This window comes from Argiope bruennichi, chromosome 6 (genome assembly GCF_947563725.1).
Source record: "Argiope bruennichi chromosome 6, qqArgBrue1.1, whole genome shotgun sequence".
Classification (NCBI taxonomy): domain Eukaryota; kingdom Metazoa; phylum Arthropoda; class Arachnida; order Araneae; family Araneidae; genus Argiope; species Argiope bruennichi.
The window spans coordinates 115,549,178-115,567,458 of NC_079156.1; the positions used below are offsets into that span (position 1 = coordinate 115,549,178).

Genomic DNA, 18,281 nt, shown 5'->3' on the forward strand with positions numbered 1-18,281 from the left:
ATATTTAAGGATTAAACAAAGGTCGGTAATGGCATCCTTCAGTTAATTCAGATTCCATAATGGTATCATTCAGTTAGGGAACTAAAAACAATTTTTTCCATAATGGTATCATTCTGTTAGGGAATTAAAAATAGTTTATTCCAATATGATATTCTTAAAACAAGTTCTTTTATATATTAGAATACGACAATATTTATAAAAATATTAACAAAAATTCCGTATGAAGGTGAAAAAGAATCAAGAGCAAAAAATATAAACTTTAACCGATAACCAAAACGAAATCGACAGCGAAAATTAATTTTGAATATTGATGTATTGTATCGCGATTTATCGTAAACTATTATTCATGATCATGATTTCGATACATCAATTTTTTTCGAAAACTGGCGTCTAAAAATAAATTTTTCAAAAATATCGATTTTTTTTCTACAATTCGAAAATCAGCACAGCTCTACTCTCTAGTATGGTTGTGTTTTTCTTCTGTTCTTTATTCCTAACTGGAAAATAGATTATTATAAGAAGAAAAGAATAGAATGCGTAATATTGTAATATTACACAAAAGCGTCGAGAATTGGAACACTTCCTCTTTTCCTTGTGTAGTAAATGTAATAAAAAACATTTGGCACTCACTTTTCTAGTTTATATATTTGGATCACAATAACCTGACCGATTTGGATTCCATACTCCATCCTAACATGCCTGAAGTGCAAACGCTGCTTTTGTCTTACAACCCCTTGTCGAAGATTACAGAGAATTCCTTCAACGGCAAAGTGAACAATGCAAGATTCCTGTACTTGGATCACTGCCTCATTCGGGAATTCAATGCGAGCCACTTTAAGGATCTGGCCCTTTTATCAACCCTCGATCTCAGCTACAATCTCATCGAAAAGGTCGATAATCAGACGATAAAGTTTGGGTCTGGAGTTGAGCTTCATTTCACTGGAAATAAGATCACGGAGTTTAATGGTAAGATGAAATCAATAGATTCCGATACTTTTTGATTAGTATAATGAATCAAATGAATGATTCTAAATAAATGATGTATTAATACATTTGGTATGAGTCGTGCAGGAACGCTCTTTGTTGCTGATGGAGGGGGAGTCGACACACCCTTTTCTCCTTCATGCTTATCGATATGCTCACTGCACCTGTAGAAATCAAACGAAACTTTAAATAAATCCTGCATTAATAGCTACAGTGTGGGGAGTGTGCTAGGACACTCTTTGTTGCCAATGGACAACGTTTCGACGCGCCCTTCTTTCCTTCTATTCGTTACCAGCAGGTTCGCTGTATCTGGTAAATGAAAAGAGGAGCATGACGAGACTCTTTCTATTGGCAACAAAGAGTGTGACGAAAACTTATGAGCCAGTTAACAGCTACGCTATCCGAGCAATTGCTTTTGTATCGTGGTCATGTTACTGGACTGCGAACCACTAGTCCCAGGTTTTATCCTCGCTGATACCAATCCGCCACAAGAACAATCAGTATACTTAGCATACCGAAAGTATTTCAGGAAGTCAATCCTAGTAGCCTTAAATTTAACCAATCTATTCACTTTTTACTTTCTCGTATACGTATATAGAAAAAGCATAGTGATCGTCGAAAAATTCAAACTCGAGATTTTGACGAATCTCCAAGTTTCAAATCTCCCTGAGGGCGAAAAACAGATTTTTAGAAAATACCTGTCTCTCCGTGACAAAGATTACTCGAAAAAACTTTGATCTAGACAGATGAAATTTGGAATACTATCTTTATACTAAATTTGTAGATTTCTGTCAAATTTCGAGTAAAATCCGCTCAGAGGAAGTCTGTCCATCCTGCTGTTCGAGTATAATTTAACACAATAACTAGAAAACTAAGAGAGCTTGATAGATAAAATTCGATACACAGAATTAACATCTATACTCCAGACACCTGTCAAATGTTGAGTCAAATCCAACAAAGGATTGACCGTCTGTCGTTCTGTACTTTCAGAAATATGTAAACGCGATAATTTAAAAGCGCAATGACTTAAATATATCATATTTGATATGACATTTTGTGACTACAAATAAAGTTTTGTGTCAAAATTTTGTTCAAATCGTTTGAGAAATACTTATCTAATACACAAATTCGATGTTTGGATACTATTAACACGGACAAGGGATTAACCCTGTAATACCTCGTCAAGAATGACACGATAGATTTAGAAAAAATGCTAAATTCAGGCCAAAACTTAATATTTCGTAACTATTGCACGCCAGTGCCATATAAGGCGTTCTCTCGCATGACACCTTTTTTTATGGAGTATGCGAGAAGGTTTGGGGAAGACCACTTCAGCTATTCTAAATGAATCTTGCTGTCAAATTGAAGTTTTAAGAAATAGCATTAGTATCTTTTAAAAACTAATTAAATTATAAACGTAAGAGGAGGAAATTCGACTTTCATAATGCAAACTGGGTATGTATTAACTGGATGTTGGTGATTTTTCTCCAGAAACATTCCTTTAAAATGTCAAGTTTGTTATAACTAGTGATGAATCTCCATAACTTCACCAAAGATGTCATGTTATGTCATCGCCAAAGATACCATGCACATTGCTTGAGAAAATGCTTAAGTCATCAGTTTTCTAGAGCGCATATTAAAAATAATTAAATAATTTGATCAGGAAATAAGAGAACATTTTTAATGATGCTAATATGAGCTAAATTAAGATAAAAATTAGGAAATTAATTAAGATTTAAATTAAATCAATAGATACCATTATATATATGTATAAAGTTTTAAAAAAATACACATATGTAAAGTCTTTGCATTTTTATTCTCTCGTATATAAAGAGAAATTATTGTAATCGTTACAGAGATTTTGGCGAATTTTCGCTTTTCAGACCTTTCTGAGTCGGCAAAATCCATTTTGGGGATTATATCTGTCTAACTGCGCAAGTGATAATTCAACAAAGCTTTGGATGATACGGACAAAATTTATTGTGTAGTCTTAACACCAAATTTATGAATTACTGTCAAATTTAAATACAATCTTTTCATGTTTGAGTGCAAGGGTTGATTACAAAACATAAAGAGCTTGATGGATGTATAATTTTAACATTAAAAATTTGAATCCAGATCAAATTTTAAAAGAATCTTTCGTCAGATTAACCGTTTACTTCTGTACATACAAGTATAAATAAACTCTACAACTCAAAACGATTTAGATAAAGGAAACTTGGTAAGTAATTTTGTTTTTAAAATTGTAATAAGTCAACTTTTGATTTTAATCAGTTTACAAAAAGATTTCAAAAATTCACATTCAGTTTCCTTCACTTTTTTTCTTAACTTAATCAATATGTTAATAATTTATTTTAGATTATTTTTTTAAATAACTTTATAACATTTTGTGTGTTTATTTATTTATTGTGATTCTTGACTGTGTGACATCCCTGTTTGTTTATATTATTTTAGCAGATGTTCGTTGTTTATAAAAGTTGTAATGACTAGGGAAATGTATTGAAATCTAACTAATTATATTTGACAAAGTATTGATATTATCCTAATATGTTATAATTCATGGAATTTTTATTTTCTTAACAATCTATTTGGAAAAATATTCTTTGGATCTATACATCTTTCGATTTTTAACGGCTTTTTGATTGGCCTCTCTACGTCCCCTTTGCAAAAATAATAACCCTAAATGTGACATTAAATTGTATACTGATGGCAGCAAAATAGACAATTTTGCAGGTAGTGGCATCTATGTTGTAACTCCTCAGTCTAGTTTTTCCCCATGCCAACGAAATCCAGACTTCTGTTCCGTTTTTAGAAGCGAACTTCTAGCAATCGATGAAGACCATTTTACACGAAAATAATTATAAGAACCTTTGGATTCTTACTGATAGCAATTTAACTTAACAATTGGATAGCTTACTTAACAATTGGACCTATGTTGGAGATAAAGCAAGTTTGTCTATTCTTCAGAAGTTGAAGCTGATTTCACTCCAACATGATATTCATTTCCAGTGGATCCCATATCATGTGGATCTGCTTGGTAACGAAATAGCAGACAGGCTTGCAAAGAAAGGAAACAGCCTAGCGACTTCATCTTCTGCTGAGCTCACATACTTAGAACTATTCTCTCAGGCGAAATTCCTAAATAAGAACTGGATGGTTCCCCCTACTCATGATTGGTATAGAGCCAATAAGCCGGTCTAGTCCTTAATTCTTCCTTGTGATAGAAAAACCAACACTTGCCTGTCGCGCCTTGCCAGTGGTCACCTTAAATGCCTTTTCTTTTCTCAGGGTGAAAAATTTTACCCTCTTTGCCCGAAATGCTGCCAACATCAGGCCTCTGCTGAACATATTCTAGACTGTTTAGGACTTCTTTGGGAAGAAATTTATTCTTCTCCCTTCCTCGTTTTTGACTTTCTTCTTGTCAACGGATTTTTGGATTTGGTCTGACTAAGTCAGGCCATGGAGATTAGCAACAACAACAACACGTCCCCTTTTCTCTTATCCCAATGGCCATAGACAGTAGCCTTATTTGCCTAACCAGAAATCCGTCATTGATCCTTTAACTCATCCGTGTTTCTTTTTTGGCTATACATACCCGTGTCATTCTGGCTTGTTTTGTATTTTCTATTTTCTCGAACGACTTGTATACCAGCTTATAGAGTTCGTAATTGCCCCGTATTATCGTTGTTCAAATGAATCCTTTTCCAATAAATTCCATTTAAACCAGATTATTCCTAGCACTTACACGTTCAAATACTTTGAATTAAAAAAAAATCCAAGTGCTTTTTTTTTATTACACAAAAAAATAACCAAGAAACATATATGAATTGTAACATCAAGTTCTTTTGGAAATTTTCTTCCAGTCAAAAATTCAACCATATATTATCGTAACAATTAGACAGTAATTATTATAGGAGATATCTTATGTATTATACATATAAAAACTAAGCTATGTAGTTTTGCTTGAGAAAATAATCTTTAAAAACTGTAAATAATATTTCATACTGTTAAACTATATGTTGGTTTTCGGTTATTTTTCTTGGACAGTGGATCTAACATACAGAGTGAAGCATGTGTATCTGAACAAGAATTTGTTGACTTCCGTCGCTCGGACACTTCGGTACAGTCAACTTTTTGATGTTAACATGGCTGATAATCGAATCGAGACATTGGGACCACAAGACTTTCATGGGGTGCACGGGATTCAAAATATAAACCTGCAGGGGAATTTAATTTCCAAAGTAGATTCTCAGACTTTCAAGGGCATTCGCAGAGATCTCACTCACTTGGACCTCAGCCGAAACCAGATTCGTTCTCTCCAAGGTTGTGTTCGAGATCTATATTTGCTCGTTTCTTTGAACCTCACTGGTAACAAGATAGAGGTAAGTTTACAATATTGTAGTGGCATTGTTATTGATGTTATTTCGTTATGTGACAAATTATTTTCAAGCGCTTTTATTAACTAGCTTACTTTTTCGTCTGTTTGGCTGTATGGTACAAATTTCGCAATCAATTTTAAACTAACTTCACGATGAATTAGAAACTAAAATTTTAAAATATATAAAAAAAGTCGATTTTTTTTAAATTTTTAATTTTTATCCCAATTTTTATTTAAATTCTTAAATCTTTGAACAGATTTCTTTACATAATCATTAGAATTCTGTTTCTAAGTTTATTTTTTGGGATGTTGTACAGATTTTTATATTCGCATTTATATACTTTTTAATGCTATTTTGCATCACTGCCCTTTTCTTTAATTCTAATCTTTGATTGAATTTTCTTAAGAGAAACCTCATGAATTAAAGTCTAATGCATATTTTTTGTTCAAATTTGGTACAATAATTTCGCAATATGTTCTGCAGTTTCTGAATTAGAGAATAAATAATCTATATATTTAGAAATATATTATAGTTGATTTTGCACTTCGCAATCTGAAGGAAATTGAAAATTTTGTGTTTTTATTAGCAAACTTCTAAACTAGAAGATTTTTGCTTTATACCTCTTTTTAACCAGAAAAAAAAGACCCTTCTTTCCAATTTTTAAAACATTTTTGCCACTTAACTAGTATATTTTGGTATCGTTTTTGGTGTCTAATTAAATCTTTTTTTTTAATCTTTCTTCTCTTGATTTTTTAAATCTTTTTATGTGCAATATCAAAATATATTTATTTTCAAGTGTTTTTCAAAAATTCATCCCGAATTTAATCACATACTTTAAACACACTTCAGTACTTTTTGACATTGCAATATTAATTCAGTTCCTTGTCTTCATATTTGTTTCTCTGTTCGGTGCAAATGTTGCGATCGGTTAAAAACTTTTATTACTCACAGATGGCGCCATGAGAAATATTAGTTCATCGGGAAGTTAGTTTAAAGTCGATTTCAAAATTTCATATACATAAGACTAAAAAATATAACATAATTATTTAAATAAAAAATATATTTATTTAAATTATTTGAGATTTATTCTCTAAATGAATACTAATCTGTTTAAACATGGGAATTCTAATGCTTAATTTCTAAAGATAAAATTCATCCTTTTTCCCCTGGTTGAAGTTAATTGAAACTTGACTAATTGGAAACTTTTTAATTCGAATTTTTTCTCTGGTTTCTTAAAATTCCTATAAATACAGTATTAAAATATCATTTGCTTTCTTTAATTAATGGATCCACACTTTATCTATCCAATTTCTACAGTGACGGCAATAAGTGAGTATTCCTTGCAAGGATATGAAAGGAATTTGAATCGTTGGCAAAATTGAATTAAAAGGTTTCTAGTTATCCAATTTCGACTGTACAAAAATTGCAAGGACATGCAAGGCAGTTGAATGATTGATGATATCGAATAATAGGTTTCTGTTGGGTTAGTGTGCAATTAATTATAAGGAGTTTTTAAACGATATTATCAGGCGTTCATGAGCACTATTTATTAAAAAAACATAAAAATTCAACAGTAACATTTTTAAATGATTAATCCGGAGCGTAGTCACCATTTATTTTAATAATCGCTTCCCATTTGCAGAAACGGGCCCCGCTCATTTCGTTGAAGCAAATCTGGGAAAATTCGGGCATGTTCATCTTTAATGTTGTTGCTGGGCTTGTGGGGAGGGGGGGGATTCATCCACCAAATTTCCATACCTTTCCATGCTTTTTGAGATAACGAACAATGGTTGAGTTTTCCACATTGAAGTTGTTGGTCAGAATTCGAGTTGTCAAGCTTTCGTCCCCTTTCACGGTTGCTAAAAGTGCCTGGCCGTCGAAACCGATGATCGACCTTTTCCTGCCTTATATTCAAAGATAGTATCGCCAGATTTGAAAAGGGCAAACCATTCCCTGCATAGACTTTCACTGATTGTGCCCTCACCGAAAAGTCCGTTGAGATCGCGAAATGACTGCACTGCTTTCTATCTTTTCTCAAAGTGCTACAGCATAATATGACGAATATGAGTATGATTATCGACATGCATTTTTATAATTTAAAAATAGAAGAATATTTTCATTAATAAATTTATAAAATATTGTAAATTTTTATTAAAATATAGCACGTCTAAGAAACGCCTGATAATTATGCACCAACCCAGTATTTATCCAATTACGTCTAAAAAAGCTAAAAAAATCTACGTCAGCTAACTAAATCTATCAGCTAACTAAAATCTACGTCAGCTAACTAAATCTATCAGCTAACTAAAATCTACGTCAGCTAACTAAAATCTACGTCTTAAAAAATCTACGTCAGCTAACAAGGAAATTAGCGAACTCTCCTGTGTAGTTTTATGCATAGTTCAAAAGAAAAGATTCAGATGGAATTTAATGTATCAGAAATGTGAAAGTACAGAAACGAAAGTATTTCCAAATAATGAATTTGAATTTCTTTTTCAGTCTTTTGAAGAAGGTGAATTTATAGGGCTGGAGGAACTGCTGGAATTATATCTGGATGGCAATCTTCTCACCACGCTGGGCAACGAGATACAGCTCCTCATCCAGTTGCAGCACCTCATCATATCTAATAATAGAATAACAACGATTGAACCCGATCAAATACCACATACACTCAAGTTTCTTTATTTAGATGGTGAGTGGAGCCTGTATTCTCATTCAAATATCTTATAGTTCAGAATCTAATTTTCCTTGCTGAATCCGCAGTGAATCAATCCTCATTTAAGTATTATACATAAAAGATATTTGTTCTTAAGAAGTGTCCACTCTAATAGCTAATTCCTAAATCTTTAGAGATAGGCATATAAAGGGTGTCCCAAAATTTACGTAAGATTCGAATTTGCCACCATTCGTGCAATAAAGTGCTGGCAACCCTATTAAGGGAACATTTGACAGCTGATAGTTTAGGGTTAGTGAAAATAAAGCAATACCCGATAGAATGACTGTTAACGCAAGATTTGAATTAAATTTTAAAAAAAACAGTTTTTTCTTTAAATTGTTATATTTTTATTGAATCGTTAAGTACACAGGATAGGGTTATGTATGGAATAACACATAGGGTAGATGGCCTCCACGGCTTTGCTGGAATATACGCACTCTTTTCTCGAAATTTTTCAAAACCATTTTGCATAAATGTTGCTGAATTTCCTTCTTCAATGAGCGTGTACTTGCAGGTTTGATAGCATAAAGCTTTGACTTCAAATGGTGCCAAAGAAAAAGAAATCCAATGGTGTTAATTATGGTTGTTCAATTAAATAAGACAATCTAGTGAAATCTCAAATTTTCGAATTGTAGCCACCAGACATTCATTATTTTTGAAATATTGTTCAACAATGAAAAAACGTTGTTCTATCGTTTAACGCTCCATTTTTAATAACCCTAAATTATCAGCTATCAAATGTTTTTTTTAATAAGGTTGAAAACACTTTACTGCCCGAATGGTGGCAAATTCAAATCTTGTGTTAATTTAGGCCCACCCTTTACTTCCAGCTAGAAAAACGTTTTAAATTACTTTAAAAATTATAAATTTTGTTGCTTCAGTCTAAAAATGAATTTTTGAAAAAATTACGAATTCTATATTTCTGTTACTTGTAATTGATATAATATTTTTTAATTAATAATATTTTAAGCGAAAAGAATTGCGGTCATTTTTATTTGAACTGACGATAGTATTTTAAATTATTTCTATTTTCTATTTCATTAACACTTCAGATGATTTTAGACTAATTCAAAGGCCATATAAATAAAAATACACTAATCATCACATGACATATTTTCTAGGCAGCAATTGATTAACATAATAATAACTCCACAATTTTGGTTGCAAAGAAGTAAAAGTTTTTTGTATAAAATGATATCCATTCAAATACAATTTATTAAATGTGCTAAAACAACCAGATAATTATATAAAATTAAGACTTTATAATTTTGTAGCATTACATTTATTTACTCAAATATAAAATATAATTTTTCTCTTTTCTCGCTTGAGCTTTTTTTTAGTAGACAATGCTTATCAGTCTCTAACAGTTTAGCAATCAACTATTGGCTCCTGTTTAAATTAAAGATTTTATTTAAAAGTATCTTTACTGGAAATAAATATTTGCCGTTTGAATTCTCGACTGTTATCATTATTGATAAATCAGCAGAAAATAAAGTATATGTGTTGATAATCTCTTATCTATAACAAAAGAAAATTAAATTAAATTACCACTTAAAACATTTATTGCATTATTCAGTTTTAAAAATATTTCTGCTTTAAATTTTTTTAATTATTATTGAGTAGAAAAACTTCAACCAAATTCCGTTATTCTTCATTTCATCACAGAGAAGAAACCATAATAAATTGAATTTGATTGCTCATTGTCTTCTACAGAATCAATTGCATTTTTGCTGTAATAAAACACTATTTGTAAAATAGGTAGTAATTGTATAAATTAGACATGGTTTACACATATAATATAGGGTCGCTCAATCCATTCATTATAAAATGTTCTCAATATAGTATTATTTCCGTAGGCAATCCTTTCAAATGTGACTGTCAGTTGCTGCCTTTCCTTGAATATCTCAATTCTTCTTCTGTTGGGACTGACGGGCCACTTTGCACCCTTTCCAACCAGACATCTCAGTTGCCACCTACCAAATGCCCAGATGGGTGCAACTGCTCTTGCACGCAAAACAAAGACAAACGCTTCATGTCCGTGGACTGCAGTTCCGCAGAACTGACCGAGTTGCCGCCTTTGTTCACGACTGAATACCATTCCACAACCAAAGAAGTAAGTGCATAGATTCTATTTAATCTCATCGAAGAAACATACCATAGTAACACACAGATATTGTATGATATTAAAAAATATTTACATTTATTTTAGTGATAAAATGATAAAAAATAAAATTTCACATGTTCACCCATTTTTGCTTATATCAAAGTCCACTTTTCTCTTAACAATGCATTTCTTATTTTATAGAACTGTTCATCAATTGTGATCCACTTGCCACGTAATACCCAGTTTTCTCAAAGTGGCCCTTTCGTAATCGAAGATGAGATCAGGGGTCTAAATCTTTCCCACAACAAATTGAAATCTCTTGAAGATGCTGATTTGCCTGGTGGAATGAGTCACCTCTTTTTAAGTAATAACCTTCTCCACAAACCACCTCTCTCCTTGCTATACTCTTTGGAGAAACTGACCAATGTGACGTTCTCTGGCAATCCGTGGTCTTGTGATTGTGATTTGTTATCCTTCAAGGGGTGGATTCTTTACAAATCTGAAATCGTGAGTATAAATTGCAGTCATTTTTTTAAAAAATTATGCTTTTTTTTTCAGGGTAATAATTTTTTTAGTTGTTTTGGAAACTTTTTCTCCTCTGAAAATCTAGATAAGAAATAATTTTTACTAATATTTTAACCCGTAACTGGAGACGGGAGTCAAAATGACTCTACGTTGTTCATTACCTCTGCTTATCACGTGCTATTTGAGGGCCGCTTTGGCCTGGTGGTGAGATCGCGGCTTCGGGACTGGAGGGTTTTTGGTTCGATACCCGATTCCACCTAAAAACTTTCGTGTAAGCGGAGCTGGGGCACCAAACGTCCTCCCTCTGGTATGGTTCGGAAGCTTGGAGTGGGCGGGGGCCACCTCAGGTGTCATCCTCGTCATCTGACCGAGGTTTAAAATTGTAAGATTCGTTCCGAAATAGACGTAGTGCTGCTTTAAAAATGGGACGTTAATATAACTAAGCTAATCACGTAGTACTTTTAATGCAATCATCTCTTCAGTACCTTCAAGTTGTTCTTTCAGCAGTAAATTGACAAAAGTCTAAATTTGAACACGTGCGTACAACCGAGTTATTCTTTTTCAAAGTTTTTGTTCTTATTTATGGAATCATTGACTCCATCTTTTTGAAACTGTATTTAATTTCAATAAAAAAAGAATATAAAAATATTCTTAATAATAGTAGTTTAAAAAATTGTATTTTTCACTTTTGTTCGTTACATTATAACAGTTATCAACATTAGGGTAATTCCGTAATGTCTAAACGAAATAAATACTCCTTAAAAGATTGTTTAGGTTTTTCTTATGACATCTTTGCAACATTTAATATTATAACATTTAACTTTTTTAATATTAATATTTTTGATAATTACAGGATTTCCAGAATGTATTGTTCCAAAATAAATTCCAATGCTGTTTGCAAAAGACAAAAAAGAAAAATAACAAATAGAATCATTTTGACTTTATGTCTCTGGCCGCGTGAGGGAATTCATGTCTCCAGTTACGGGTTAAATAATAAGTTTAATAAATAATTTTCATAAACAAAGAGCATATATTATATTGAATACAGCAAATATATAATAAAAATTCTTAATGAATCTGATGTGTACTAAGTTTATATGTGATGTATTTTTATAATGATTATATTTTATTACTTTTTTGATGAAATGCTTTGTGAATTAGGAGATTTTTCAAATGAATTAAGAATTTCTTTTTAAAATTATTCATTTAAGATGATTGAGATATAATAATTTAAACTAACGATGAATAATTCGGCAATTAAAATTATATTTTATTAGTTGTGACTTCGAATTAAATAGTCAAAATAAGATTAAAATATAGCTAATATTTCAGCAGTGGATTAACTAAAATTCCTATTTATAAATTTATTTATTTCGTGTTTCTCAGAGTGATTGTTTGGGCTTCGGACTCCCGGGCATTTTTTTCATATTCGATCCTGCGTTTGCAATTCAATTAAATTTCGCTTATAACTTAAACAAGCCGTGGGGTAGGATTTTATTTACGATTTTACAAAAAAAGAAAGGAAAAAACTGCCGATTGAAGCTCGGTTTTCCAGATATTTTCAAAATTATGATAGAAAAAAATTCAAAAAGTGTGAGAAAAAATTCGAAATAAGATCATTCGAATTATCCAAATTCTTCTATTTTAATAATTGTGTTTAATAATTTAGTTTTAGTTCTGTTTTAATAATTGAGTTTAAAATGTTTTAAATTAAAAACGGTAAACATTATTTATGGATTTAGCTGATTGAATGTCATTGGATTTTTGTGACACAAAATCCAAGTTCGACCATTCCCCCAGTAGAATATATTGTACAATGTTATATGACATTGATCAATATTCGCAATATTGTTTAATATTGTGGAATATTGTTAGTATCATATAATATCGCACAATATTGTACAGTATTGAGCAACAGGCTATGCTATCTGGAACTGTGGCAAATCCCTATTAGCACAAAATACCGAAAAATATTTGCTGGCATTCTAAAAATCGAACAATATCGTGGGAATATCATACAATATCTTGTCCTAATAGGGATACGTTAGATTTCGTTGAAATATATACGGCTAAAACTCTAATAAGCCTTGAAACTTTAAAAATCGTTATTATTAATTCAAGGTTTTTTGCATTATTGTAAAGGCAATACCTATTTTTACATTTGGATTCACTTTGTTTGTTATTGCATAAAATTTATTGGACTTGCAGATTTGAATAATAAATTAAAAAAAACAATCTGTCTTTGTAGGTGGCAGATGGCAACGATACTCGCTGTGGTGCTCAGTCTTCTGAACTCAATGGACGTGTGATTTGGTCACTAACGGACATGGACCTCTGTCCTGTCAGCACTGCAGCGTCTACATCGCTCATAATTGGACTTTGTAAGATTTTTTTAAATGTTTCTTTTTTTCTTTTTTCTTTTTTTTTTTTTACATCTTCATAACTTTGTGCTTCATTTATTTTAGAAAATTCATGCATTGGCAGTTGTTCAATTAAAATCTGGTATTGTTAAATTTTGTAACCTTATGCTGATATTAATTAGTTGGTTTTGCAAGTTCTATTTCTTTTTAATCTTAAAAAGATATTTATTGTTTTTAATATGTCTGATCTTATAATTAAATATCATTTAGATTGTGTAAAAAAGTTTTCTCTCTTTTTTTATTATTTTGCTTAAAATTACTTGTAATTTTAATTTTGAATTTTTTATTGGCATAATTCTAAAGATTCCAAGTTGTTGTTTTTTTCCCATCAATTAGTTGAGTTTTGTTAAAGGGCCTCACCGATTTTCGTTAGCCCAGCCTTGCTTATGTAAAAGATATGTCTCCAGTTTCTTTGTGTGCGTGTGTGCGTGCGTGTGTGTGCCCGCGTGTGCGTGCGCGCGCGTGTGTGTGCGTACACGAGAGTGTGTGCTTGTGTGTGTGTGTGTGTGTGTGTGTGTGTGTGTGTGTGTGTGTGTGCGTGCGTGCGTACGTGAGTGTGCGTATGACTAGAGATTTAAATTATCTAAGTAGTAGTACCTACACTGAAATAGAAGAAAAGTCGAAATTGTAGGTCATTCTCTTTCGGAAAAATATAGAAAGTATCTATACTACATACTCATAGACAAAGAAGAAAATACTGTTTTTACTGAGACCGTGGGACGCTCCCTGCTGCTATTGTAACAATGTGTGGAAATATATGATCCAGATCTCATATAAAACTAAATGTCCGTGATTCTTTGGTAAAAAGTGTTACCATATGTTGGATAATAAGTTTTCGTCAGCCTCTGGAAATGTAATCAGGCGAGTGGAGAACTAAACTTTGCTGCTAGTGCTATTATCACAAAAGACCCAATAATATTATTACGATATCCTCGTAATATTGTAAGTTATTCAGAATATCGAATCATTGCACGATATCTTATGCTAATACCAAAGAAGATAAATTTATGAAGCAACTTACATTATACATGCATTTTTTCGTCGAAAATTTTAAACTATGTTAAACAATATGTAAAAAATATCCCTATTAGCTTAAGTTATTGACCACTATTCTGAATGCCGTCCGATATCGTAAAGATATTGCATTGGGAAATTTGTGCTAAAATGATCATATCTTTGGTGATTACGCTAAAAAAATATATGAAGTTATTTTTGCATATATTTTAAAATTATTTAGCCTTATTTTCGCCGCCTATTGTCCTAAGTAATAATACCTTCTATATTAATACATGATATTGTGCTCTATATCCACAATATTATTCGATATTCTGAATGCTGTACAGTATCATAAAGATATCAAAGTAACATTGATGATCATTTTTTATTAATAGAGTTAACCTAGTTCTTCTAAGCGAAATTTTTGTTTTGCCTTCTTTTCGCAATTTGACAGTCATTCAATTACATTTGCAAAATTATTGTCCGTACTAAATAAAGAAGAGTGAAATATACTCTAGTAACACAAATACTCAAAAGTATGCGATATCTTTATTATATTGTGCAACATTCGGAATAACGGACAGTTTCTGGTAATCGTACAATATGTTGCAATATATGTGTACAATATATATGCAATCGTACAACATGATGCTCTAACAGAGTAACCTAATAAGTTGGCAGATGTATCATCTTTGATATGACCTGTGTAATTTTATTAAAAATAAAACGATTGCAGGTTTTCTCCTGGCTGTTTCTCTTGTAATCATCGTGTTGATTGTTCACTGGACGAAAGTAAGAATTTGGCTGTTTGCGCATGGCGTCACCTGCTTCCAAAATTATGACGCTATTCAAAACAAAGAGTCTGAAAACCTCCTACAGATGAATGGACTCTTGAATGAGCAACGGTGAGTCGTCCATGCATATGTGGAATTTTAATTCAACAAAATAGTGTAGATAACATAACATAAATATCATTTGCAATTTAAAACGGTAACATATTGCCTTTATAAAACATCGAAAAAATACGTAAAGATATCTTGACGTATTCTGACATTTATTTAGATTATGTATGTGCTTGGTATATATTAATCTGTCGTAGTGGCTCAAACATCTCCGTATTAAAGTAGGGTTTACATTGAGCCAGCTATAATCTATCCAGTAAGACTACGCATGCGCAGAAACTGTAAAGTAGCAAGTACTTGCCTCATCGAGACAAGAACTTGCTAGTGTCCACTCTCTCGATGCATGAGCAATAATCTTTTGTCTGCGCATGTGTGATTTAACTGGCTGAATGTAATCCCACTTTAATGGGATGTATAAGTTTGGAAACTGCAATATCGACTTCATGTCTCCCTAGTTATCTACTTTCAGTTCAAAATTGCCAGAACCTAACCTATAAAATCCTTGTTGCAACGGAATATTGATCGAATTTAGCTAAATTGATAGTATCTTTTGCATTTTACATGTATTTAGTGAATTTTAGGAATGACTCTGTGTTTTTGCATTCATACATTGTATTTTAATTTTTGTTAATTTCAATAATAAGTACTTAGCAGATTCGCCTCGTAAAGTGAGAATCATTTGTAATACGAAGATAGATGTGTATTTTAAGGCTCTTATGCACCGAATAAAAAAAGAGTATACAGAACAGAATGAATTTTTTGGTAAAACTTATATACAAGTATTATTTTACTTTTTAACATAATCGCCTTAGAAATACAGGCAACTTCTCGGCTTTGAAACTTCTCGGTAGTCCGGAATTATTATTTTGGCATCCTAACCGTTTTCAATTCAGGGAAAAGATGAAAATCTCTCGGCTGTAAATCGCCTTCTCCATGAAAGGAGCCAAAACCGCAAGACTATCGCATCAGATTTTGTTCAACGAGTTGATAAAGTTGAAAAGAAATGTACGATGCCGAAATCAAAGGCAACGAGTTGACTTATGATTTTGGAATTTGAGTCTTAAGCATTTCTGCTCCATGTTCTTTCTTTAAAAGAAATTTCAAATAGCTTTTAGATTAATGATGAGCTTTAAAAAAGCGTTAAAGCCCATCTTATGTCACTGATAGCAATTTTTTCGAGACTTTGACGAGAGTGTAGAAAACCTGATCCACCAAGATGGCAAAATTCCTGAATTTTCAAGTAGATTATGTCGAAAAATAACCATTAACGTAAATAAGTTTTGGAAAAAAAAATCTCAATCTATTTTTTGCACTTGTCTTTTTTATGGCTCATTGGAGCTTGAAACAAAAACAGCCTTCATATTGTAAATAAATAAATTAATGTTTTAATAATTTCTTATGTGTAAATTATAGAAGGCACTCTCTATTGTGATTGGTGAATTATATTTAAGAACATACAATTTTTTCTCTTGTAATAATTAAGGTAATAGAGTGTATAACTGATTCTCTAAATCCTTCCTTGGGGATCTTTAAGGTTTCTTAGACTAAAGATCCCAATTAAGCTCTGGAAACTGCATGTGATTTTTGTAGTGTTGAAACAGTGATAATGGAGATAAGGAAGTGTATTATGCATTATCCTTTTCCAAACCTTCCTTAGTAGAGGTCTTAGAACTATTTTTATAAATATATGATTTTTGTTGTGCTGAAACAGTGATAATGGAGATCAGGAAGTGTATTATGCCTTATCCTTTTCCAAACTTTCCTTAGTAGAGATCTTAGAACTAGTGTAGAACAATTTTTTTTGTAGTGCTGAAACAGTGATAAGGGAGATCAAGAAGTGTATTATGCATTATCCTTTTCCAAATCTTTCTTGTTGGGATCTTAGAACTGTTTTTATAAATATGTGATTTTTATAATATTGAAACATTGATAATGGAGATAATAGATCTATAATCCATTTTCTTGCGGCAGAGGTACAGAACACTTGGTCAGTTTTCCACTTCCTGATGACAATGCGTATCGGCAAGAACACTCTAGGATTGGAGCAGAATTCCATGGAAACGGTGGTAGTTTATTTCAGGTAGTTTTAATAGCACCTTATAGTCTTCTTTGCTACGCCCAAATTGCTTGAAACTTCACGGGATCTTTTGCATTTTCTTCCTACATTTCAATCTTCCTACATTTCAAAAAAATGATTGATTTTTAAACTGGATTTATTTTTTGCGTTATGTTAGCTATATTCATTTCTTATTTGTAAGATGGAGTTTTGTGATCGGTTTTTAACTCATTTACTAATGCTAAAATTTTATGTGCTTGCAGCTTATATTAGTATTTAGTAAGGTAATTCTTATTGGTTATTGGTAACACTTTAGTGATATGTTATAAAAATATTTAATATTTTCTTAAAATATCAATGATTTTGATTTTAATTAGATAGGAGAGGTGTTGTCTGAAATAATACTTGATTAATTTTCAGAAATTTAAATTTGAAAAAGTTTATTCCCTGATTTTATCATAATTATAATAATATATTGAAAAATTTATTAATAAAAAGTAGAATTTATTAATAAATTTAAAGAATAAAAAGTATAAAGCAATAAAAATATTTTTCAATAAAAAGTATGTGTAATTAAAACATAGAAAAGAATTATTTAATAAAAATTTAAATATAGATGGGGAAGCAAAATTCACAATCGGAAAAACTGCTGAAAGAAATATACTATAAGAAATACTAAACTATCAGTATTAACTTGCATAATATGTACTAAACAGTACACAATATGACGCACTTCTTTTAATAAGCTGGTCAATTCAATTTCACATTTCAGCACAATTTTTATCTTAAGAAACATTTGATGATTTATTTTTGGCTCATATTTTTTATCTTAGAAACTTTGTGAATGTATGTATTATATGTTTTTATATATATTTATTAATCTCAGGATTGTTCTGTATCCACATTTGTACATAATGTTATTTCAGCAGCTTTGTGGTTTTTGTAAATGTTATAAATAAGTGGGCGTAATGTAACATTAACGCTTAGATATAATTGGTTAATTTTAATCGGACATATAGAAAACGGACCAATCATATCTAAGAGTTAATGTTACCCTAATATTTTATGAGTCACAGAATTTGAACTTTTTTTCATGAATTAATTTATTAGTCAACTCGGCTTAAACCATTTTTAATCATCCTGTTACGACCTCCACTGTCCTTTCGTCCCTGTCCATATGGGAAATCGATGATTCAATC

The 18,281-nt window shown here is 31.5% G+C and overlaps 1 protein-coding gene across 2 annotated transcripts in view; it reads left to right on the plus strand.

The window, feature by feature from the left end:
• Positions 1-18,281, plus strand: part of LOC129971582 (protein toll-like) — a 48,921-nt gene that overhangs the window by 24,876 nt on the left and 5,764 nt on the right. The window contains exons 5-12 of one of the 2 annotated variants that reach the window (XM_056085481.1): positions 639-966; positions 5,032-5,366; positions 7,863-8,055; positions 9,936-10,192; positions 10,385-10,690; positions 12,957-13,089; positions 14,861-15,029; positions 16,998-17,106. In XM_056085481.1, the coding sequence (XP_055941456.1) occupies positions 639-966; positions 5,032-5,366; positions 7,863-8,055; positions 9,936-10,192; positions 10,385-10,690; positions 12,957-13,089; positions 14,861-15,029; positions 16,998-17,106 (1,830 nt within the window). The remainder of the gene's footprint in view (positions 1-638; positions 967-5,031; positions 5,367-7,862; positions 8,056-9,935; positions 10,193-10,384; positions 10,691-12,956; positions 13,090-14,860; positions 15,030-16,997; positions 17,107-18,281) is intronic. The other variant, XM_056085482.1, reaches the window with a different exon arrangement.